This window comes from Varanus komodoensis, unplaced genomic scaffold, assembly GCF_004798865.1.
Source record: "Varanus komodoensis strain SLA01 unplaced genomic scaffold, ASM479886v1 scaffold1, whole genome shotgun sequence".
Classification (NCBI taxonomy): Eukaryota; Metazoa; Chordata; class Lepidosauria; order Squamata; family Varanidae; genus Varanus; species Varanus komodoensis.
Window position 1 is genome coordinate 15,417,238 of NW_025335268.1, and position 24,371 is coordinate 15,441,608.

At 38.8% G+C, this 24,371-nt stretch overlaps 1 protein-coding gene across 4 annotated transcripts; it reads right to left on the minus strand.

The window, feature by feature from the left end:
• Positions 1-1,446: 1,446 nt before the first annotated feature.
• RNF8 (ring finger protein 8) lies at positions 1,447-23,608 on the minus strand. 4 transcript variants are annotated; one of them, XR_006416103.1, is made up of 10 exons: positions 23,444-23,608; positions 20,721-20,849; positions 17,382-18,122; positions 11,598-11,660; positions 9,791-9,880; positions 9,364-9,471; positions 6,530-6,734; positions 6,255-6,379; positions 5,495-5,547; positions 3,510-3,575 (listed from the first exon to the last, which is right to left on the minus strand). XR_006416103.1 is itself a non-coding variant. In XM_044444187.1 (8 exons), the coding sequence occupies exons 1-8, from the start codon at positions 23,561-23,563 to the stop codon at positions 3,373-3,375; spliced, it is 1,659 nt and encodes a 552-aa protein (XP_044300122.1). In that variant the 5' UTR covers positions 23,564-23,607; the 3' UTR covers positions 1,447-3,372. The 4 variants fall into 4 exon arrangements, 2 of the variants coding, with proteins under 2 accessions (XP_044300122.1, XP_044300200.1); XR_006416109.1 differs by lacking the exon at positions 5,495-5,547 and having other exon boundaries at positions 3,498-3,575; XM_044444187.1 differs by lacking the exons at positions 5,495-5,547; positions 6,255-6,379 and having other exon boundaries at positions 1,447-3,575; positions 23,444-23,607.
• Between the last annotated feature and the right edge of the window lie 763 nt (positions 23,609-24,371).

The following is a 24,371-nucleotide window of genomic DNA, read 5'->3' on the forward strand; positions in this document are numbered from 1 at the left end:
TTGTCAATTTATCTTTCCCTTGGAATTTTCTTGCTGCTTATTTTCTAGAAAACTTATCATATGCTTCTCAGGCAATACTCCATCAAAGCAGTTAACACAGGATTAAGAACTGGCAATACAATAGCACTGTAAACTACTATAAAACCTTAGGCAATATAGAGATGAAAAAGGCAAGTTAAAACAAAGCATAAACAAACAATATTTAAAAGGTATGTGTGAATAAATTCCTCTGACACTAAACTGACATCAGGTGCCTGGGACAAGCCTCCCAGGATGAGACATTACAGTCAAATTACCAAAATTGAGAAGGCACTGTTACATGTCCCCAAAATTCTGACCTTAGGACCCCCAGATAAGGGCCTCCGAGGATCTTAGTAGCCAAGCAGACTTGTTGGAAAATGGCAATCTACCTCCAAGCAATTTAAGGTTTTAGCCAGCACTTTAAACTAGACTCTGAAAGACAAGGAACCAGTGTAGTTGTTTCAGGGTGAGTAAAATGTGTCCCAGTTGTCCAGTCCCAGTCAGAAATATTGGTGCCATGTTCCATACTACAGTTTCTGAATAGCCTTCAAGGGCAGTTTCATGTACAATATACTATAGTAATTCCGAAGTCATACTTTGTCCCCATTTAGAGAATGGAGATGGGCCCCACCTCTAAGATGTATACAGCTGGATTGGAAATAGTATAGGAAATAGGACCTTCTTCACGTGGATTTCCTTTCTTGCAGCCCACAGCAGAGTCATAGCATTGTCCCTTTCCTGATCTAAGAACTGAATGGGTCAAGGAATGCAGCATCAGTGACCACTAAGTCTAATAGGATGCTGGATTTGACAATCCTTTGGTCTGTCCTAGCAGGACTCCTGTGTTCTGGGTCTACACTAAAAAGACCTTCCTATCCGGCCTAAAAAGTCTGAGAAAATCCAAAATAAAAAATACTGGTTTCAGTGTCAAGAATTCTAAGGAACAGCACATGCCCTGCTCACTGGTCAGAACTGGAGGGAGGGGGGGAATCCTAGGAATGTTCTTCTCTTTAAGTTTGAGGCCCTGCCTTCTGCTGAAAAAGTTAACTCTTTTCTGTCTACTCTCCCACCAGCTGACTGAGAAAAGCAACCATCCCATAATCAACAGCAAGTTCTCTCTTCCATTTTGCAAAAAAGGAGGAACTAGAACAGTCACAAAGCATAAAAACACAGTATATATGTGACAAAGTAGAGAGGGGCACATTCATCTTTAAAACAGAAAAAATGCAGTTTGATGTGTGGATGGCTAACACACACACAAACATTCAAACAAATGCAAGCATTATACATGAACCTCATGGGAAATCCCATCTTCTATACCACTCTCAGTGAAAGCCCATAGTTTTAAATATTGTTGCACCAGAAAAACACACATGGGCAGACCTGCCCTCATTAATGCTACAGGAAGGGCCAAGGACCAAATTATGTGAAGTGGTATTTTTAATAGGACTAGGAACTACTTCAGCCAAGAAAATGCTAAATGGTTTGTATCCCCAGAGTAAATGTTGACCACTCTTCAATTTCCACCAGAAAGCTCAATTACATATACAAAATTATAATGTACACTGCCATTTGTGACATCTATATGCATATCTATTTCACAGTGTACACACTCTCACATCCTCCAGTTGTCATATAACAATATGCATATGACTTTTCTTTGCAGAGGTTCTATCAATCTACAGAACAGTAACAGGAATAGCAGAACAAAATATTAACTTTTACCCTTGCCAGATAGTTGGGATCAGGAGAAATAATAAGTAATGACCTCCAGCTAGCAAGTCAGTGTTAATGAGTTGAGTAAGGTGGAGGTACAAGATGTTTCAGGATCCTTCTCTGTAAGCATGTATTTCTTTGTAGAAAGACACTTTGTCACTTTTCCCCCCAAAGCACTATTATGTAATTTATAACAAAACTTAAGAAAGGACATAACTCTACAATTCACAATCAGAGATGTTGTATGTGCCCCTGTAGATCCGTTATCCGTTACAGGCAACTATACCAACAATATTTTCAGAACAGAGTATCCTGAACAAAATCCTGAAATTTACGAACCTGCTGCAATAATTTATTGACAGTAATATACTGCTGAGGTGGCTTACAACTACTGGCAAGAGAGAATGTTTTGACAGTAAATATCCAGTTATTTGAATTTGAAATCATTCACTGGCATCAGAGCTAACAACAGTAACAACAAAAAATAGCTGGAATCAACTGGCTGTACAGACAAAAGAGTTGTGGAGGAACCACCCATTATTTTCCTTACAAACATAAGATGGCTCTCAGCTTATGAAAATACATGAAAAGACACAAAAATGAAAAAATGTATATACAATATGTACCTTTTAAATAAAAGCTTTAAATAAAAGCTACAGCTTTAAGACATGCCAACCAAAATGAGAAAAAAACATAGGCATACTTGCTTGTTTGAAGCTACAACCCCATAAATGGACCCTGGGTTGCTGGAAACTTACTGTAAGACTAGCAATGCTCTGTGAGCAGTTATAAATATGTAATTGTTGCCTCATGTTTTTTCAGAGAGACAGCTTTTTCACTGTACCACCCCAGCTACTTTTTTCTTCTCTATCTGCCCAATGACAGGCCAAAGCTGCTGCTGTTCCACCTTGTAAAACACTGTTACAGTTGTGACTATTTTTGTTCTGCTCTGGCTACAAGGCTTGAAGAAAACTGATTAATCAAGCAGTCCTATGTATGTTTGGACAAAAAAAATCCTGCAATTCTTAGCATCCCCCATGGTGGCTGGGGAATGCTGGGAACTGTAGGCCTTTTCTGTCTAAATATGCAGAGACTTGTGCCTTTAAATGCTTTTCTGAAAAGCTACATACAGAACTCTTTGGTGCTTGGGATAGGATAAATTTAATTTTAACAAATATCGCCAAACTTTATTAAAAAGTTGTAACAGCTGGAGAGTCAACATCCTTGCTCTCCTTCTGAAGCCACAAGTATATTTCACTTTGAGATGCAATTACATTATCAGGATATGTTTAAGCTATTTAGCTGATGAACTAGCATTGTTAAACCTACTAAGAAGGCAATGGTTGATCAAGCTAAGTAGTGCTTTCTCTCCCAGAATTTTTATAGCAGGAACAGAAACAGATGTTTGTCACCATAACCCTAGAGTGAAAAAATGAATGAGTTCTACAATTTTTCAGTCATATGCTTCAGAGATAAGAATATCATACTCCACCTAAGAAATGAACAGGACCCTGCCAAGTCCTTTTAATCTACAATTTAAACATCAGTATCTTAATTGTCCCAAGTGTCCGATCCTTTGCCCAAAAAGCACCCTGAGTTGACTGCAAATGGCGGCAAAGGCGAAGTGCAGATGCTTCAGATTACGTGACGGCTATCCGAGTCCCCCTCATAGTCATCACTTTCGTAGCTGCTTATTGACATGATGGAGTGCACAGATGTAAGGCTACTGGTCTCACTGTCTAATGTTGAGGTAACACTACTGCTCTCGCTGTCCGAGGAAGAAGTAAGACTACTGCTCTCACTGTCTGATGCCAGGGTCTCCGGAACAACCTGCTTCCCTGTAATTAAAAGACAGATCAATAAAGAATTAACTATTACATTGATTAGGATGATGTAAACATTTTAACACAAAAATGATTTATTTTAGTAATTAGAATCCATCTTCAAAAACATCTTGTATATGAATGTACTTAAGATTCAGCCAAATACCAAACCAAATCAAGCTAATTTGGATAGATCTGGAGAATGTATGAACTGAAGTGGGACTCCACCAAAGTGGACTGAATCCAAAAACTCCTGAAGATTCAGATCTAGAGTGACACAAGGACACAGTGCCTCTCCCAAAAGTAATGCATAAATTCCAAAGTTCTATTTATTTATTTATTTATTTATTTATTTATTTATTAAAACATTTTTATGCCGCCCCATTCGCCGAAGCCTCGGGGCGGCTTACAACAATAAGTAAAATAATCATAAATTAAAAATATAAACATTAGAATAAAATATAAACATACAATATAAAATAAGCCGCCCTGGCCAGATAAAATTCAATAATATTAACGTTTAAAATGCTGCTTAAATAAAAAGGTCTTTGCCTGGCACCAAAAAACATAACGACAGTGCCAGGCAGACCTCTCTGGGGAGCGCATTCGATAACGTAGGCGCCACTGCTGAGAAAGCCCTCATCCAAGTACCCACCCTCCTAATTTCTTTCACGGAGGGTTCCCGGAGAAGGGCCTCTCCCGCCGATCTCAGGGGGCGGCTGGGCATATATGGATGTAAGCGCTCCTTCAGGTGACCAGGACCCAAGCCGTTTAGGGCTTTATAGGTCATCACCAACACCTTGAATTGGGCTCAGACTTCAATGGGAAGCCAGTGAAGCTGACGGAGAACTGGAGTCATGTGAACATAACGTCCAGTCCCCGTCAGCAGCCTGGCAGCTCTATTTTGAACCAATTGAAGTATCCGGACCGTCTTCAAGGGTAGCCCCACGTAGAGTGCATTACAGAAGTCAAGACGGGAAGTCACCAGCGCATGTGTTTATAAGGAAAGTACAAGCGCGGGCGGGGGGGTAGTGTTGTGAGTAACAGTTCTAACGTCTAATCACAGTGAATGGCTTTACTGTAGCTCTATGATCATAGTTCCTTTCAGGAATAATGTTGAAGTAACATGTTGTAGGACCAATTCAGTGTTCAATGCTCTCTGCTAACTTTCTCTCCTAGGAGCAGGAATTTCAAAAGAAGTTAGGTGGAATCTGTAGGACCACGAATGGTGTTGCAGTGGACACTTGCATGGAAAATGCTGGCTGCTCTGCCACTGTGTTCCATATCCATTACCTATCCCTGTCCTATTGCATTTTCTGTGGGTTTGCTGTCAACTGAGCAGAAAACAAATACATCATAAAACTGTTTTTCATTCATCAGAACTCACTGATCTCTGCACCTATCCTTCTGTAAATTTCTTGCCTAGGGACACCTCCATCACAAAACATTTTCAAACAAATTGGCAAAAACCAACACAGGGTGAAATCAAATCAATTATCATCCCTGTTCTGCCACAAATATAAAAACACAGAAACAGAGCAAGTCAGAAAAGGCCTGCCTGGTCATCTAGCCTAACCCCTGGTGCCAGCTGGCTCTGCTCATGACATGCCTACCATGTTCATGTCCAGCCTATCCTTGAACACCCTCACCAATGGGCCTTCAACCACTCTCCTTCTAGAAAAATTACATCTATCCATTGTAAATGCCAAAAGTTTTTAAACAAGGGTAACTTCTGTGCTGAATGTCATTTTTCTAACCACTGCCATGAATCACTGCTGGTGGGCAACTTGTGGCCCTCCAGATGTTTTAGTCTACCAAATACCCATCACTGATATAGGGGGAAGTTTGAAAACCCCAGCTGTAAATGCTGCACAATATTCCTATTTATTCATCTGAAACTTGGCACAACTGATTTCCTCAGAAGAGGCAACTACCTCAGCAAATTTCATCCATTTCTTCCAAGACATAAAAATGTATCAGCACTCCCCTTTTAAAAAGAAAAAGAAGCAGAATGTTAAGGCACATGGTATAAAATATTTGGATTTCTTCATTTCTGAACTGGGCTGATTTCTGAATCAGAGTCCAAAATGAATCTTGTGCGTGGTATATGCTCTTAATCCTATGCTGTAGGGTCACAAAAGACAAACTGATTATTTGTAGTGGCTTGTATATGGCCACCAGGTGTGCTTTTATATAATAAGCACAGATTTCCACTTGAATCTCCCTAGCCAAAATTCATAACTCAGTCTAACAGTAGAGCAGGTACACCTTTCATTATTAAAATGTGCTCCGATACGTCCTCTTTCTTTCATGAAGCAGAATGCACAATTGTGAATCTAAAAACTGGAAACTGAAGAGCATCTTAATAGGTCCAACTAGTAGAGGTGGGTGAATCAGCTGATCAGCCAACTCTATACTTCTTTGTCAAATCCCTCTTTGATATTTTGGCAGTTGAACAGATGGCTTTGAAATTTGGAGCCCACATCATTCTCTGAAACTGTACTGGAAATGCTAGAAAACCTTTGCACATTGGGGATGCATTAACCTTTTCTACCGAAAAGTGCACGCCCCCAAACAAATGTATTCCCTATAAGCAAGCTTCACAAATACTAGAGATTCAGTTCCATATACTTTCTCAATGAAGGCCCATAATTTGGAATAATCGTTGCACCAGGAAAGCATTTAAGGACAAACCTGACCATATTCAGACCACAGCAGGAATCAGTTGCTAAGTGTAGTGGTATTTTTTTAATAGGGCTAGGAGCTACTTGTACCAAGAAATCACTCAATGGTTCTCAGAGCAGATGTTTGAAACTGTACTGGAAACACAAAAAATAAAAAGTATCCATAAATAGAAAAAAAATCAAGGAACAGAAGCTTAACTTTACTTTGCTATCAATATATTTTAAGTAGGCAAGCACGTAAGAAGAAAAACCCAAATCAGTAAGAATGTCAGACCCACCTCTCACCTTTTCGCTCTTGGATAAGAGACAGACGCCGGTGCTTTGTGTCAGCATCCAAGTTTTCTACCATCCTATCAATACAGTTGTCCAGAACCAATGACCGTGTCTTAGATAATATTGTCCCTCTACATATTGGACACTCCAACTTGCGCTTCATCCATTCATTGATGCAATAAGAACAGAAGCTGTGTGCACAATTTAGAGTGACAGCCTGTAAAGCAAGAATGAAGGAAGGTGTAACATCTGAATGTGCATTCATTCATTACAGAAGAAGTCCAAGAAAGTTTAAAATGGATTTACTACCAAGAAATGGGGAATGGAAGTAAGGAAATGTATTGCACTGATTCTTTCCAGATAACAAGAGAATGTTTAAATGCTCACATTACTGCTTTGTATGGCTATTTTGAAAGGCTACTTCTCCTGTGCAGTGACAAATGTTTTTACTTTCTTATGCTGTCCATATTTACACTGTGTTAGGATTTATATTTTGCCTTATTTATGGAGGTTTCAAGGCAGCTCCCAATAGGGAAAACAAAGCAAATAATAGAAACTGGCTCTTGCTTTCTTTTTAAAAAAACTGGATCTAAAAGAGTCAAGTTATTAGAGGCTCAGGAAAACAGGGCAGGCTCTCTAGCACCTAGAAAATAATATTGCAGAGGTCAAGCACTTGGGCTTAGGGGGAAAAATTCATCATTTGGGAACCACTACTGAAAAGGCCCTTTCTCTGGTCATCACCAACATAACCTTAGAAGGTGGAATCATCCAGAGGAGGATGCCTAACTTTAGAAAATGGAGAGGTCCAAAAGGGAGCCTCAGATAAAGATCTTAATGGGTTTCTGCTTCTGATTACATTTCTTATCAGCTGTGTTCTGTGACTGCATCTCTGCATGTACTGAGTTTTAATTTAACTATTTTTTAGAAAAGGTCATGCAATATATTCTACCATTTATATATTTCTTAATTTCAAAAAAATAAACAATTAAAAATCAAAGCTCTGCTCATTCTCTTCCTCCAACCCCTTTCAGGAAAGAATAGAAGAAAAAGCTCGGTGCTCTATTGCTCTCTGCAATGAGCTAGCCAGCTACAAGTTTTTCTCTTTCTTTTAGAGCTGGAGTTTTCAAACTGTGTTCCCCAGAACCACAGGGTTCCTTGAGAATCTTCCAAAGGTTCTGTGAAAATCATCCAGGGGTTTAACTTCTATGATTATAGTGAAATTGTAGGACCTTCATTCCTATTTTGTTTAAAAAAGAGAAGCCTTTAACAAGGTAAGGTCTTCATTCATTTTAATTCAGAGCCTTTATATACATACCTTTACAAGCAGATTAATTCATTTTAAAGCCAAAGTGGTTTTTATTCAAGTGTATTCAGACTGCAAGGAGTAACAATCACTGAGACTTAAAGCAAAATTAAATTGATGCAGAACCAGAAAAGCAACCATCATAAATAACATCAAATGTTGATGTTCTTTGTGGCAAAAATTCAAGTAATTAAAATGAAGTATATTTTTCAGATTATTTTAGTGATATACTAAAATTTAGCATATATTCAGCAAATTTAGTATTATTTGGTTACTAAGTAAAAATGGTTTTTTTATGTATCTACAGTTTCTGTTTACATTGTATGAAATGTATTATTGCAACATTAATTCTAATTTTTTGTTCAAATAAAATGTATATCATGAAACGTATCTATTAATGGGTTCCACACTGATTTTTCACATTAAGAAGGGTTCCTTGGGTATGCCAAGTTTTGAAAACCGCTGTTTTAGAATAAGAGAGATGAAATGAAAGAAAATGAGAGAGGGAAAAAAGACAGAAACTGGATAGACAGCTGTGAAAGCAAGAACCACGCACCCTATCTTGCTAATCCAACACTCAAAATGGCATAGTTCCTTGCATGCTTCTTCTAAAGGGCTAGTCAAAAACTGCAATTCAGAAATTAAGCAGTTGCTTATACCCACAGATACGTATGCCTTAACTACACAAGTACAGATCAACTAGCTCTCCACTTAAGGGTTAACTAGAATAGAGCAGGCCTGACTCTCCCAGCTTTCCTGTGGCACAGTGGTCCTGCCCCCACCAACCCCTTCTGGCAATTGCCTAAGTGCCCAGTGGGCCTCTCCCCAACTCGGTCATGGAAATAGCTGGCAATCACTAAGCTTCATTTGGAAATGGATGGATGGATGGATGGATAATTCTATTTTATAGAGAAATGCTCAAACAGTTTTCAAGACTGCATGTTTGATACTTCAAATGAAATTTCTTTTGAGAGAGATTTGCAATTCATATTCTTCTTAATAGCAGCCCATATTCCTAGAGGTAATATATTCTGTATATAGCTACAAATGAGCTCAGTATTTTATAGGCATGGCCACATGGATCCAAGCTTCCTTCCCATGGATGGAAAGCCAATAATCGAGCTCATGGAAGGGAAGTGATTTTTATAGATTCCCACACCTCCTTGCACCACTGCCCACATGGTTCCAAAAGTTCCTCCATGCCTCTGGAGCAGTTTTCTGGGGGAGCAGGAGAAAATAGTTAAATATTAGTACCATACCTTATGTGAGCACAAAGTTTCATGTGCAACACTTTGCTCACTTGACCCAACCTGGTGAAATCCCAGGAATACAACAGGCCAAACAAATTTAAAATGGATGTATTACTAAGTAAGGGGGAATCAAATACCTGTGCTACTAATACTACATATTACATTCCCCCATCTTCCACACAAAACTAATTCCACAGAATAGCTATGTTAGCCCATGGCTGCAAAAAGAACCAAGAATATTGTAGCACTGCAAACAGTAACATATTAATGAAGCAAAACAATATATATTCTACCTCTATAAAATGTTCAGAGCAAATTGTACACTGCAGCTCATTCTCCAGTACATCATTCATCTGGTTCAAAGCTTCCTCCTTTTGTGCTCTTGCCTTCTCCTTCTCCTCCTGTGATCAAGAAGAGAATGCACACAGGATAAACCACCATTAGGACCAGAACATATGATACATGGGAAACATATTTTGACATGAAAAATAGTATTTTATTCAGTATTTACCAACATATGCAAACTTGAAATTTAAACTTTGTTCTACCCTCCACTCCACTCCAGATTATAAGTAAAAAGGAAGTGAGAAGGTGGCTTGCCTTTTATTTCAGGGAAGAACAATAACTTTAAGATGCCAAACAAACTACTTAATAATGGCTTTGTGGCAAGGACTCAGCCATCAGTTTTCCCAAAGTGCTGAATCTTACTTCTCTTTATACCTTTGTCTCTTTCAACTCTCTATCCTTGGCTTTAATGATTTCTTCAAAATCCTTTTTACTACGGTTCAGTTCTTCCATCAGAGCACGATGCTGAGAAATTAGAAGTTGAAAAGAAATTCTCATTAACAACCCAATTAGACATATCATATTCCACATATTCCCCAAATTATCAGTTTGCTGCATAAATTGAACCAATTAATTCATCTAATAAATGTGTTCTGTAAAAGCTATAAAAGCTTAAATATTTTAGAATTTAAAATGTATAGGCAAAATGTAGTAACTTTATTAAAATATAAGACAACCACCAACTATATTAGAAGGAACATTAAAAGTACAATTCAGTCATATACAGAGACTAAATTCAATCAGAGTGGTATAAGAATGAGGAAATTCTTCAGTTAGACATACTTGACAGAAAATTACTACATTTCTATCGACATTTAGAAAGTAAGAATGGTAAAGTTTAAGTAAAAAGAACAATTATAATTTAATATCAAAGATCACGACTTTTTCTGCCTTCATTTAGTCAAAATTATAGTGAAAGTAGCTCAACTATTTTTCCTTCACCCAAGGAGTAACATCTGACCCTTCCCCTCATCATTCTTTACAAAAAGACAATGTATAGCACAATCCTAAACAGATTTACTTAGAATTTACATGTTGAAACACATTCCTATGGTCCCTAGCATTCTAGAGACTATAGAATTGCTCAGAAAAATATACCTCCAAGAAAGATCTCCAGCCTCTGAGGACTTTTTTTTAAAGCAGAGTCCGCTTTTCTGATCCTGCCAGCCACTGCAGACTCTGCAAGGTTGGAAATCAGGTGTACTGGAGGCATGCCAGCAGGCAGCTGGGAGTAGCTGGGGCTCTGAGGCTGCATAAATCCTGCCCATGCTTCTGGCACAGATTATATCTAGCTGTCCTCAAGAGTGCTCCACGTGTTTTCTTGGTCAGGGGCTAGAAGTCTGATTGTGCACCATCAATCCAAGACATTTTGCTGCCTGAGGTAAAGGACAGCTCTCCCTACAGAAGCTATATGAACCGTCAGCTGAATCTTACTTCAACAGTGCTGATGGGGTCCACATCCTCCACCTCACCTGAGGGCAACAGATTGGCTTACAAGGGCAGGAAAACCTGCACTGATCACACAATGCTGTTCTCCAGCAGAAGGGACTAGCCAAGGATTGCTGCCTCCTTCACATCATCCATCATCCACCACCTGAGATGAGTGCTTCATTCTACCGAATGAGAGCAGACTGAGGCACTGCCTGTATTTGACGGAAGTACCATGCCCTCCCCCTAGTCCCCCAAAATGCTGCTCCAGCATCTCTCTCAAAAGTGGTCTTCTGCCTTCAGGGTCTCAGCCTGTGTGGAAACAACCGCTGAGACAGTAGAGAGCAGGGCCTCTGAACTCAGAGTCTCCCCTGCAACCGCAAGAGGATTTTCTAAGGCTTCAGTGGTGATGCTGCCCTTCTCTGTGACCAACCAGGCAACATCGACCAACCACAGGATGGTGCTCTAAAAGGCCAAGTTAGACAAGATCTTTTTACAGATCACTAATAGTTCTGATGCTATCTTTTCTTGACTCTTTGCTGCATTAATATTTTTGTCTTTGCTAATCATCTCATATCAACAGCCTCTGGCTGACTGTATTTTATCAGAAAGATTAAAACTGTTATAGCTTATCTTACATCAAGAGACAAAGTTGCAGGATTAATAAGCATCCTTACAATTTGCCAGTGGTGGTAAAATTTTAACATATTTGAGTCACGATCACATTGCAAATAACACAGAACTACTAAATTACCTGAATCAAGACCTGGGCCAGCTGTTCCTTCAATTTCTCTTCCCCTTGTTCCTCCTTTGCTCCCTGAACATATAAGAAGATGGCAGTCAAGAAGAGAAAAGAACTAAAGAACCAAGAACATGCTGGACAACAGAAGTTAATGAAAAAGATGTGCTAGAAGTCAAATAAATTTTATTTCATGCACAATCAGAAAATACAGCGAAGGATGACTGCTAGCTATATAATACTGAAACCTACAAAAGAAACCTTCAGTTAATTGTAGGGCCTATACCCCTATATGTTACACTTCTTTTTATAATAATTTTTATTAAGCTAACAAAACAATACAATTAATATAACAATGAACATAATAAAATATTACTAATAAACTTAAACAATACAACAATGCCAGTGCTACCTCCACCAGGACCAACAAATCAAGTTCCTTAATGTAAGTTCATTTATTCATTCTGGTTGCCCCACTTCCCTTCCAGAACTGCACTGACTCTTGTGGTGGCTCACACCCCTTTCCTTTTCTTAAAACATATTTATTTATTTATTTATTTAAACCATTTTTATGCCACCCCATTTGCAAAAGCCTCGGGGCAACAAATGGTCTCCAAATATATTCAAAATTACTTTTAATTATTAAACCTTTTTCCATTTAATATCGCAAGTTACTTTTATTTTCCAATTCCCTGCTATTATTAATATTAGTAATTAATCTTGTTAATAAATTTATCAATTCTTTAGTATTTTGTACCATCTGTTCTCTAAATAATGACAGTAATGCTGGTCCAGGACCACCTTCAATACTTAAATTCAATATTTTACTAATTTTTTTGAAAACCATTTCCCAAAACTCATTTATATATTTATACTTCCACCACATATGAAAATATCTACCCACTTCCTGGATGCATTTCCAACTAACATTGGAGTATTCATTATTCATATAATTCAATGTAATTAATTTAGTATATTCTCTGCATTTACCATTTTTCTTCAACCAATCTTTAGTCCAATAATCTAATTGAAATATATTATACCAGTTTACTTTACCCTGTCCCAGTATTACTTGTATCATTTCTTTACTCTTCACTTTCTCTAACTAATCTTTCAACCTAATAACATGTTTACTCTTCAGGACTTCCCTCAAACTACTCCTCAGATTCTCTGGGAATCTTTCTAATTCAATAATTGGATAAAACAGGAAAATTAATGGGCTATATGTTACACTAACACAAAAATACTCCCTGTTTAATGTTTGGAACATCTTCACTGTTCTTTTTGCTGCGATTGCTTTTTCATTGTCATTTCCTAACTACAGATATAGAGAACAAGAAAGGAAAATCACCAGGACGATGATTTCTTTGTTCCCGCCTATAAAAGAAGATGTTATCACAAGAGTGACTTTCTCCTTGCTGGAAGAAAAAGACTGACACCAGCCAAAGACACTTGCAGCAGCTGTCAGGCCCAGCAGACACTATATAGGAACAAGAAGGCTACTTGTGGGTCCTAGTTCTTATGTATAGCCTTTTCAGATATTAGCAAGCTGAGTTAATCAGCAAAGGTTGTTTGATACTGAATTTAAAGTATGTAAATTACAATGACAGAATATACTTCAAAAGGTCTCAAACTAATGTTTACAACAATTTTAAAATGTATAAACCTTGGCTTGCTGTTTATTTCCAATCAATATGTTGGAAACCACCTCTCTGAGCTACCTGCTGCACAAACCTCCAGCCCTCCATTTTTCTGTGAGCACCATTCAAACAGGATTCCTGTCCTAGTGCAATTTTTTTCTTAGCTTCACATTCTCACTGATCTGTCACCAGGCTCAAATCATAGTTCAGGTTCTAAAACTATTCTTCTGAGGACAGTTTTGATTTGTGTGTTTGCTACAGTATTACCCAGGTAGTCACCTGATTTGACCAAAAATTAAAAGACTCAGGTTGCAATCTTATTATGATGATTGTAAACTTCTGAATTTGGAGGCTACATTCATCCTATGCAGTGACACCAAAGCTTTTCTTAAGAAACAGAATAAAAGCTAGATACAATTGGAAACAGTTTGGTTTTTAAGTTGGGGACCAGCAGGAGAGCAAGCTTTGAGCAAGCTGAAGATAAAATACCTTGCAGTGAAAGGGCTCTTTGGGAATCTGATACAGGATGGACAGATTTGGTCACCACTACAGAACTAATGTGCCTTTGTTGCACGAAAATTCAGCTTAGAAGTATAGACACATATTCAGTTAGTTGTTGCTCTAGAGCTAAAGAGAGTATACTCCCTGAACACCCTGATCGAAGTTACAGCGTGGCCAAGGTCAAATTAGAAAGCAGCATTATGTTAGACAATGAGGAGGTAGAACATACAAAAATGTGTAACTTGCTGATTGACTATTTAGAATAATACGCCCCTTAGAGACATGGAGTCTAACTGTTGGGGAGCAAGAAGGGGGTGTTGCGAAGCTCTTTCAACTGCCATTAGCCAAGGCTTCACCCTGCTGCAGCTGGTTTCTCAATAAAAAACCTCTTGAGACAAGAGTTGTTGGTGGGTTAGCATCTCCCCTGAGACGAATGGGATTGGGATCTTTCCTCTCAGGCAATGAAGAGTGAATATTTTCTCAACACCTTCAATATGCTCTCATAGTATATTTATAAATAAAACAAATGTTGCAGAAAGGATACCTTAAGTCTCTCATCCAAATATCATATAGTGCCATCCTTGGAGCTCAGCACTCAGCAAGTACAGAGTACTCTAACAGAAACTAATTATACCAGAAGATGAAGAAACTGCAGCACCAGTTATTAAAGAATGCTTTTGCTGCGGTAAAGTGAGTAAATATTGGAGAATAGTTGTGGAGGTAATTAAAGAGCTTTTTCAATATAACCATAGAACTCATCATATGTTCATTAATTTTGTTCAAGATTGTATTCTCCTTTGATGAACAGGATAATGTTCCTATACTCTTATACAGAAATACATCTATAGCTAGAATTACATACCTGTGAAAACATGAACAAGTAATCAGAACCAAGTAAAAGAGAATTTTGCAATTCTGGGGAAAAACAAACTTAGTTAAATTGACTTACTATATTTTTATAAATAATAGCAATGACTGTAATGAGCTGAAATACAGTGTTATAAAGAGAAATTAGATATTACAGATGTGGAAGATAAGCTTATAATGTATACAAAGAACTGGATTAAATGTATAACAGAAAATAATGTTGGCTTTTCTTTTTATTGGGCCAGTTCATAGGTAACCCAAGTTATGGGTTAATTATCCCACAACCAAATGGGAGTAAGTGACTGCCTCTGGTGTGGTCTCTGCTTCTAATAATCAACAACCTATAAGCAACCAGAAAATGTGCACCCAAAGCTGAGCAACCCAGCAGTTAACCCAACAATAAACCATGGATTAACTACGGGGTTGTTTGGCCTGTAAACAACCTAGCACTCTATATTTGCATATCATGCTCACCAGCAACAACACTAATCATAGATGAGGAAACTGCAAGAGGCAATGTGGTCATTCACTTCTGCTCAGCCACAATTTTCCATTACGTGTGAACTAAGTCTTTAACTGAACTCAGATAGCCATCTGAGAGGAATGGTTTAACTTGGAGTTGTGCACTGAGCATTCCAACTCTACTATGTGATTCCGTGAAGGTACAATCCATTCAGATTTAGACAGAAAAAAGGCCTACAGTTAACAACACATCCGTATGGTAGGCCTTCTTTCTGCCTAAAAGTGCATAGTATTGCAGCCTAAGTGGATAATATAATTCAAGTGTAGGCAGTCCATTCCCCTTCAGATTTTGGACAACAACTTCATAAACTCTGGCCATTCACCATGCTGGTTGGAGTTGATGAGACTTGTAGTCCAAAACACCTGGAGGATTCTAGTTGCCTGCCCCGGTTGTAATTATTGCATGCCTGGGGAGAGGGTTTGCAATTAAATTTTTGAGAATGTTTTTATTATGCTGTTTTACTTGATTCTGTTCTTGAAAATATTCTTTAAATGTCTAATAGCAACATTTGAAAAATATACCACCCACAATTTGTTGGTTTATTTAAAAATAGAAAAGAAAATCTTTTAATTTTTATTCATTTTTATAATTTGATTTTTTTCTATATAAACTGCTAAATGTACATATACAATTTATATGAAACACTTAACTGTCTCTGCCATGGTCTAGCATGCAACAGTATTTTGGCTTTGAACAAAAAAGTTTGCCATTATAGAAGAGTTCTGTTTTGTCATCCATTCAGTTCTTCTTTCTCCTCATTATAGAAAGCAGTATCATTAGAAATCAAACAGGGACAAGCATAATTACAGGTTTTTTACCGCAGGTACTGCCTTAGTGCTACTACATTAACAGCAGGTACTCAGTATAGAACTACTGATGGAATATCTAGAGCAGGGGTCCTCAAATTTTTTCAACAGGGGGCCAATTGAAAGGCAGTGGCGACCCGCAGGGCGGTGAGGCGAGGGTGCCTGGGCGTGCGGGCTGGTGAGGCGGCGTCGGGCGTGCATGGCGGCGGCTCGCTCGCTTGGAGATCTCTCAACGAGTCCAAAACCATCTCCAAGCGAGCAAGCCACCGCCTCCGCGCTCGCGCGGCGAGGCAGCAAGTGCACGGGTGGCAGCGCGGGCCGGATAAATGGGCATGGTGGCTGGATCTGTCCCACAGGCCATAGTTTAAGGACCCATGATCTAGAGGTATTTTGAGGGCAAAAGCAATATGAACAACGGTGTTGTAATCCCCACTAAAGTGGCTGTGCAACCACTAAGGATGTGAAGCAACTTAATGCTGATATTAATAAGAGCAACTGCTTATCAGAAAGTAATACTTCACTTGTATTAAACCTGCTGCCTTGCAGTGAAAGGTCTCACACTTCAATACTAACCTCCTGATGCACTGGTACAATCAAACTCAGAAACTACTAAATGCAGCATGCATGTTACAGTCACATCAATTATTGTGAGAGCATCGCGTCCACTGCAGCTGCTTGTCCTATTCTGTCTACTCTCCATAACAGATGCATGGGTCTGAAGAAGTACATCTCACGTACCTCACTAATCAATGACCTTGACAGACACGATAGCCAAACAAAGATTTTTAAAACATTAGAAGAGGTAGTGAATTGGCTACTGAAAGCAAAGTTTTTCTCTTTGTCAAACCCATCATAAAATGATCATAATCAAATTTAACTGCTGCATTTGTTTTGTTCAGTGCTAATTCTGCAGTGCGTAACTAGCACAGACTGCTTCGTGCATAACAGTTTACCTACCATCCAGGAAAGAGTGGAACTGTTCCAGCTATTTTTATGGGGAAAAAATATCACACACCAATCCAGCAACTAACAGGTACACAGTCTGCAAGAACATATCTCAGGTGCCTCAGTAAACCAGTGCTTGACAGTTACCACACAAGTATATCAAAAACATTAATACAGGAAACGGTATTCTGGGACTATTAGAATGATGTTAAACCACATTTTCAAACATGTTGGCAATGCTGTTAAAAAAATTACCCAATAGACATTCAAGTTGAAACACAAACTCTGCAATCCAATAGTTAGTGGTGTTATGTCCCCGCTAAGTTCAACAGAAAGGTGTAAGACTGCACAATTTAAAAACCTCAGTGCTGGAAATGACATTATGGTGGTTTGAGGAACCTCACCAACACTATAAAAGGCCAATCTTTTCCCCATCCGATAATTCTGGTTTAAGCCCATCTTCAGAGTTAGACATTTTTCAAATGGTACTTGGCTAATGCTTCACAGCTGTACCTACCTCCAATTCTTCATAGAAGGTTTTCTCCAGCTGTTCCACTCGCTGCTGCTGATGCTCTTGCTCAGTACATATCTGGTCCCTCAAGTCTTGCAACTCTTGCTCCAAAAGCTGGATCTCTTTAGGAGCATATTTGTTTTTTTGTCTCACATTCAAGACTGCTGTCTGCTTCTCCTGCATCTTGGCTTTTAGCTTTGTCATATCTGCCAAAGTTTTCATTATTTGTTCCAAACCATTCCAAGACTGTGCCAAATTTGGAGCTTTTTGGTCCTTAGAGAGAAGTAATAAGCCATGCTGCTCAGGCTGAGTAGTGCTACAGTGATTTTTCTTTTTCTCTTTCTTGCTTGGTTTTGGAGGAAGGAGCATTATACCCAAGTTTTCTGTTGGCTGTTTGGACAGTTCTGCCCTGACTCCTTCACATTTCCCTAAACAGTCATTATTGGAAGATGCTCTGTCTCTTTTGAATCTTGAATTGGAAGGCCCTTCTGCTCCAGATGCCTCCGATTCCTCAAAGTTAATTTTACGTTTAGCCCTCATGTCCTTTGTTTTCTCAGTCAGCTGATCATTTTTCAGTGCTAAAAATGGAATAACTTTCTTCCATTCTTCCTTTATTACTGTGTATTCATACTCAGCTTTTTCTCTGTGCCTTAAAGGCACTCCTAATTGGATAAAGTCACCTTCTTGTAAAGGATAGGCCCTTGATGGATCAATGCGTTCACAGTTCAGCCAGACACCATTTAGACTCTGAAGATTTAAACAGATTTTTAAAAGAGCTATAAAAGGTGTTTACTTTTCTGCAAAAGTATTAGGCAAAAGAGCAAGGAAAGAAAAACTAATAACCTTTAAATAATCTAGCCTAAAAGGATAGCAATCCACCACTTGAATGGGTTCACTATGACTGCTAAGACATAAGCTTAATTGTTTATTCCCTGCTTTAACACTGGTGTTTTCCACTTTAACTGGAAAACCCCCTCTGCAAATTGCTATACAGGCTATATATTTTACAAACCAATACTGATCAAGTGATTTATCCAGAAAAGTAAATAAGACACCTGCCTGGGAATGTGATTAACAACCCCCTTCATATTATGTATCACTCAACAGCATCCTAACTACAGTCCAAAACATATAAGAAGCGGTATAAGCTAATAATCTGCCATTCTCATGAGTCAGATAACAAACTGACAAGCTGAACAGAAGCAGCAGGCAGTTTATGGCATTCTTCATCCATCTCTCAAGCACTTCTTGCACCCTCTGTTCCATGCAACAATACTAAAACAGAAAGCTGTCACAAAGACTATTTTAGATTGTTTATATTATTTGGCCACCATTACAAAATTCAAAACGGAAATTAAGCCCCAGTTGATTAAAGCTTCTAGAGGAAAATTCCCAAGTAATTGCTGTGCTCCAGAGAGTTTGTTGACAATATCTGGTTTGTCACTAGACCAGAAAACAAGCCAGATACTCCTAATCTTCAGTAACAACCATACGTACCTGAGCTGAGGAAACTCTTAATGAAAAGCAGAAACAGGGAATAGGAGCAGGTTGTATTTGGTGGGCTGCTTTAACTATCACTTCTCCACAACCCGCTTCAGCTGATTGGCTGTCAGTCAGGTTATTTCCATTATGGACTGTGTCATGAGCCAACAGAGACTCACCAAGTAGCAGAGAGTGGGAAAGCAGCAATTCTGTCTACTTACTGGTATAGTTGAATACCTGGCCAGGTATTCCCATTTTTAAAAAATGTCCATTGAACATTTTACAAAGTAAGGAGAACAAGGATTCTAGATGTAGATGCATCATACCATGAAGACAAATTATAATATGGTAAAACACCTGGAGTGAGAAAAACTTCATATAGACCACTGAAACAAATGGTTTCAGTATAGAACGTCAGTCTTCCTTTGATATCCTTTCAAAACAATTTTAATATAGTGTGCTGTTCAATGTTTCAGGGATCATTTCCCCAGCTGGAGACTTGAGAGCTTTTCCTTTCATATATGTGAAGAACAAATGATATAGTACTCTCACAATTTGCAGACAAGTTGTTCATTATTTTTAAAAACGCTAGACAGCAAATATAAATTTCACTTGCAAGGGAAATAAAAAGACACTCCAGAAAATTATTTTTTTTCATTTTTAGTTTTAGGATGAAGAATCCACAACTTTATCACACATTACAGGAATCAATGGCTGACATTTTTAATATCTTAGTGACTACACTGACATTCTGCAATGCCATTTATTCATAGTTCAAATCCTTGGTCAATCATAACCAATCTTAGCCAATCCCATCAGTCTTCTATGCAAATAAAAGGGAGCAATTCACAAAGACTCCTTTAAGGAAAGGCAAATTACAAATACTGGGTGGTACTGGGACCTGGTAAAGCTTAGAAGTTAAGAGTGCAATTCAAATGGAATGCCTTTAACTCTTCAACCTGGTGCATTACAGGCATCCTATATGAATGGGAGGAACACAGAGGCAAAAGTCACTTCAGCACTCTCACCCTTCAAACCACTTAGAATAATTCCAGCCATCTAAGTTTGGAGGTCTAGCAAAGGCAACTATGGTCCCACCAAGATACATCATGTCTTGGCAGTGCTGGTCTCCTCCTCTTCCTGCCCCTCGGGATGCCCTGAAAAGCCTTTCTCTGAAGTCACAATGAGATAGGAAGACAGATTCAAGTGCAGGTCCCCAGTGACGAACAAATCAATTTCCTGACATCATGGCTGGGAACTTGAAAAATCCTACAGCCTTCTCAATAATATGTAGTGGTGGTAGGATTGCAGTGCCCAATCCCAAACTACATCATTGTTAGACTCTAACCTCCGCCACTGATAGCTGAAAAATACAAGGAAAATGAGAAGACAAGGCTACACATATCAGACCACTAAATCTGTGTGTTTCCAAAAGACTGGAGAGAAATGTTTAAAAAATGCAACTCCATTTGTGCAAATCAATGCCATAAAAAAGGAAAATTGGACCAATGTGTTACAGACTGAGCTGACACTATCAGGGAAAAACAAGGCCAAACCAGAAACATCACTTGAGTTTCCACCCCCAAATGCAACTCCCCTACATCCTTATCTGGATTTGATTCAGACAGACAGACAAAGGTTGCTGGGTTCATCACACGAGGAGAAGAGGCAGGATATAAATGCAATGTAATAATAAACAGTTTAATAGTACCACTGCCAAGACTGGATTTCCACAAACAGCATACAAAATGAGCATATATTTCTATAGTTAACCTGGTCCTCTAGCTTTGCAGATCATGTTTTCAAAATGGATTGCACATTCAGCATCTTTCAAGTAAGCTCGGTGTTCCTAAGATTCTGTACCTTGTTATCTGTCACTGTCCACTGGCCATCAGTGTTTTGCTTGAAAACACAATGGTTCCGAGAGATCATCAATGGACAGGATTTTGACATCAGTTGGTAAGTGACACCAGCTCCTCGACCTATTGTCACCTAAACAAGCAAGCAAGCAAAGAAACAGTTATTATAGTCCATTATCTGGATTTGAATGTTGCAGGAAGGACACTTTGCATTCTTTTTCGACTACCACTGAGGAAAATGTCTTAAAGCACCACGCGAGCAGTTCCATTATTTTACCTGAAATGCCAAAATTATTTAATAATCACAACAGTTTAAAAAAACTTCTAAATTAATGTTGGCTTTTCACAAATCAGAAAGCATGTGCTTACTTGGCAAGAGTGTTTTGTTCTGTAACAGGCAAATCAAAGATAGCCTAATATACATAAAACAAATCATACTGATAGTAAGAGAGAAAGCCATTGCAGTTATACTTTCTTCATATTCAGCTACAAATTTGCTTTAAGCATTCTGACATGTGTTAATTCTTTTGTAAAGGTCTAATTACTTCAGCATAAGACTTTAAAAGTTCAGACTGTGATGCCCAAAAATACTGTATAAGCCCTGCTCAGATCCCATTAAATTTTCCAAATTGTCTCTCACTGAATCCTCCCAGATACTGTACTAAGCACAGTTTCCAAGGACTTCTCAACACCTAATGAGAGGACAAGATTGTCAATGTCATTTAAAGCTATACAAGGATTTTTTGGAAGAATCTCTCCCTGCCCTCTGTCACTTCTCATAAGTCAACCTCACTTAAGAGGCCTTGAAGACCATAGATACAAAAAAACAGTTTCCAAATCACAAATTTTCCTCAGCTACCCTGTAACTTCTAAGTTCTCGCAATTTTTACCAAAAATAACTTTGTGTAGAAACATGTTTTGAAAAACAAAGATGTCAAAACTTTCATTATCTTGTTCCGTATGGTGTTTTTCCCGCATTGTGAACCACTTCAGCCTCAAAAGTCTCACGGAAAAACAAGACATCAGTGTAGTAACATCTTTAGACCCTCCATTACCTCTGTTTCCAACAGTATGATTGGACTTTAGATCTGGCCTACAGAACTGGTGACCCAACCTGCCAAATGCAACCATGTTCTTGATGACACCATTGTTCTTGTAGTCCCAAGCTAATAACAAAAACAGGAGCTTATTGGGCCTTTGAGGGTTGCCATATATATCTAGTGGAATGCATCTGACTCCATGGTCAAGACTTGTAGAGGCGGGATTTAGATCAGCTGTCCTTGGCCCTCTAGAAGGGTTGGACTGCAACTCCCATCATTCCCAGCCTCCATGGCCATTCATGCTGCTTGAGAATGGTGAGAGTTGCGATCCAACACATCTACAGACCACCAGGTTAAGAAAGCCTGCTTTAGATTATTTGCCATAATCATCAGAGCAGTTCACTAAAATTCAGCATAACAACAAATTTAAGTTACACAAAAGAAGCTTTTTTATTTTTAATTGTCTTACAGAATTATTACTGAAGGTCACATATTTAATTATGAAAATGAGCCTAACATGGAAACCTCAAAGATTGCAATCGTAAGCGCATTCTATAGATTAAATCCCACTTAGTAATTCTTATTTCAGAGAAAAGTTACTTAGGATAGTCTTGCTCATTTCCTCTTAATTTCTAAATCACGCTTTAATCTATATGGTAATGAAATGATATCTAAGCACCTATATAGAAGAAGCATTCTCTTACTGTGTAAAGAGCACTTTGAAAGGTGACATATAAATCCAAATCAGCTGTAAAGGCACACAAAGTGACTAAAAGCACAATACTATCCATGTTCAGACAGAAAAAGGTCTCATTACTCCCAGTGACCACCATTCAGCCATGCTGGTTGAGGACTGCTGGGACTTATTGTCTAAATATACTTTTTCTGTCTAAATATACCCTTATGTGCCCTCACCTGCTATCAATTTTTTCCAGGGAACTCTGCCCAGATCACCCTCACTAAATAAATTTACTACTATCCCAAAGACAGCACAGAGTTGGGTCAAGTCAGTCCTGGGCTGCAACAGCTTAGCCCTTTCAGCACTTGGATACTGACATATACAATACACGAAACACTCAAATTAAGAACACTTCTTTTGAAGCTTCCATGCCACTAGTAGACATTATGAGAAGATGTACATTATTTTATCCTTTCTGAATATTATGGCGTTTACTTTATCGGCTGCTTCTGCTTTTTTCTGCAGTATACAGTTTTTATTAGCGTATTGTATGCCACTCTTGCGTCATTATGTTTTTGTTTTCTTAAATATATCCCAGCTTTAAGACGCATCCAATTAAGAAGGTTCCCTTCAGTCTTGCTCTGCTCAGGGCTCGAGCTCTGGTCAACCTCAAGAGAACGGAAGACAAAGTGCTTTGGCTTCTTGGCTCGGAGAAAGCACAGAAAAACCGCTTCGATGGGTGAGGAGCGAAGCAGCGCTAGATGCAAAATTAAAAAGCGTATACCCGCCTCCCCCATTTCTCTGCGATAATCCACCTTTGACCGGTCCGGCCCCCTCCATTGAAGAAGCCTTCCGTTTTCCCTGAAGGAAAGGCTGCGCAAGGCTGCAGTTCCAAGAATTCCGGCCAGGGGGCGCAGGCTTCCCCAAAACTCATTCACTCACTTAACTCACCCCCTCCCTCCGTCCCTTAAGCCCCCCGCACAGGGAGGGCCCTCGTCGCACTCTCACCTCGCTCCCATCCTCCAGCAACAACCATTCTTCACTCGTACCCACTCGCTTGAGGCACCACGTTTCCTCCGACCCGGCCGAGGGGCGAGAACCCCGATCCTGGCCAAACCACTCCGCCATCTTCCGCGGCCCGTGCGAGCTGCAGGCAGAAGCAATCGCTCAAATTGGACCGAACCGACTCACTCCGCCTTACTTCGGGCAAAAGGATCAGCCGTTTCAGCCGCCCCTCAGAAAGATGGCAGCTTAATGGATGGCGGACAAAGCAGCACTCTCAGTAGGCAAAATAATCGATGCCAGAGACAGCCACGGTTAGTATTGTTGCGTTAGTTCATTCGTGAGCTGTACCGTAAAACGCATTATAGCTTCAATTGTAGTTGGGTACCAAGTTTGATGGGGAGAAATCGACAAGTTTGTTGTAAATTCGTGTGCCTTAATTATCTTTTGGATGTACTTAAGGAAAGATTTTTGTTTGCTTTGGTTCTTAAGATAACAGTATTCCTAAGGAAACTTAGAAGCAGGTAATACCATTAGAGATGACCATGGAATCTTCTGCCGTTTGAGAAGAAAGTGTCTGTTTTTCCATTTTCCCAATACTTTTTTAAAAATTCAGGTGTCTGATTATTATCATGTTATCTTGTAATTTTATTTCAAAATAAACACAATAAAGACTTCGAAAAGAAATCCATTAATATTTAATGGATTTAATAATATATAACACGATTATTTAATTTAATAATATATAACAAGATCACGAAAGAAATAAATTCACTATTTATAATTCTCAGTCCATAACTCATAATGCTTATAGAAAATTTACTGTAAAATGGCCTAGTTGGGACCTCAAATCATAAAATAAAAATACAACTTATAAAAAGATTGTGTACAGGTGTGTATTACTTTGTGCATATGTCCTTTATTAGACGAAAAT

Coding starts and splice junctions, on each gene's coding strand:
- RNF8 (XM_044444187.1), bottom strand. CDS start 23,563: ATGGCGGAGTGGTTTGGCCAGGATCGGGGTTCTCGCCCCTCGGCCGGG. Junction 20,850..23,443: donor TGCTGGAGGATGGGAGCGAG/GTGAGAGTGCGA, acceptor TTGCTTGTTTAG/GTGACAATAGGTCGAGGAGC. Junction 9,881..11,597: donor TGGCCCAGGTCTTGATTCAG/GTAATTTAGTAG, acceptor CTAATTTCTCAG/CATCGTGCTCTGATGGAAGA.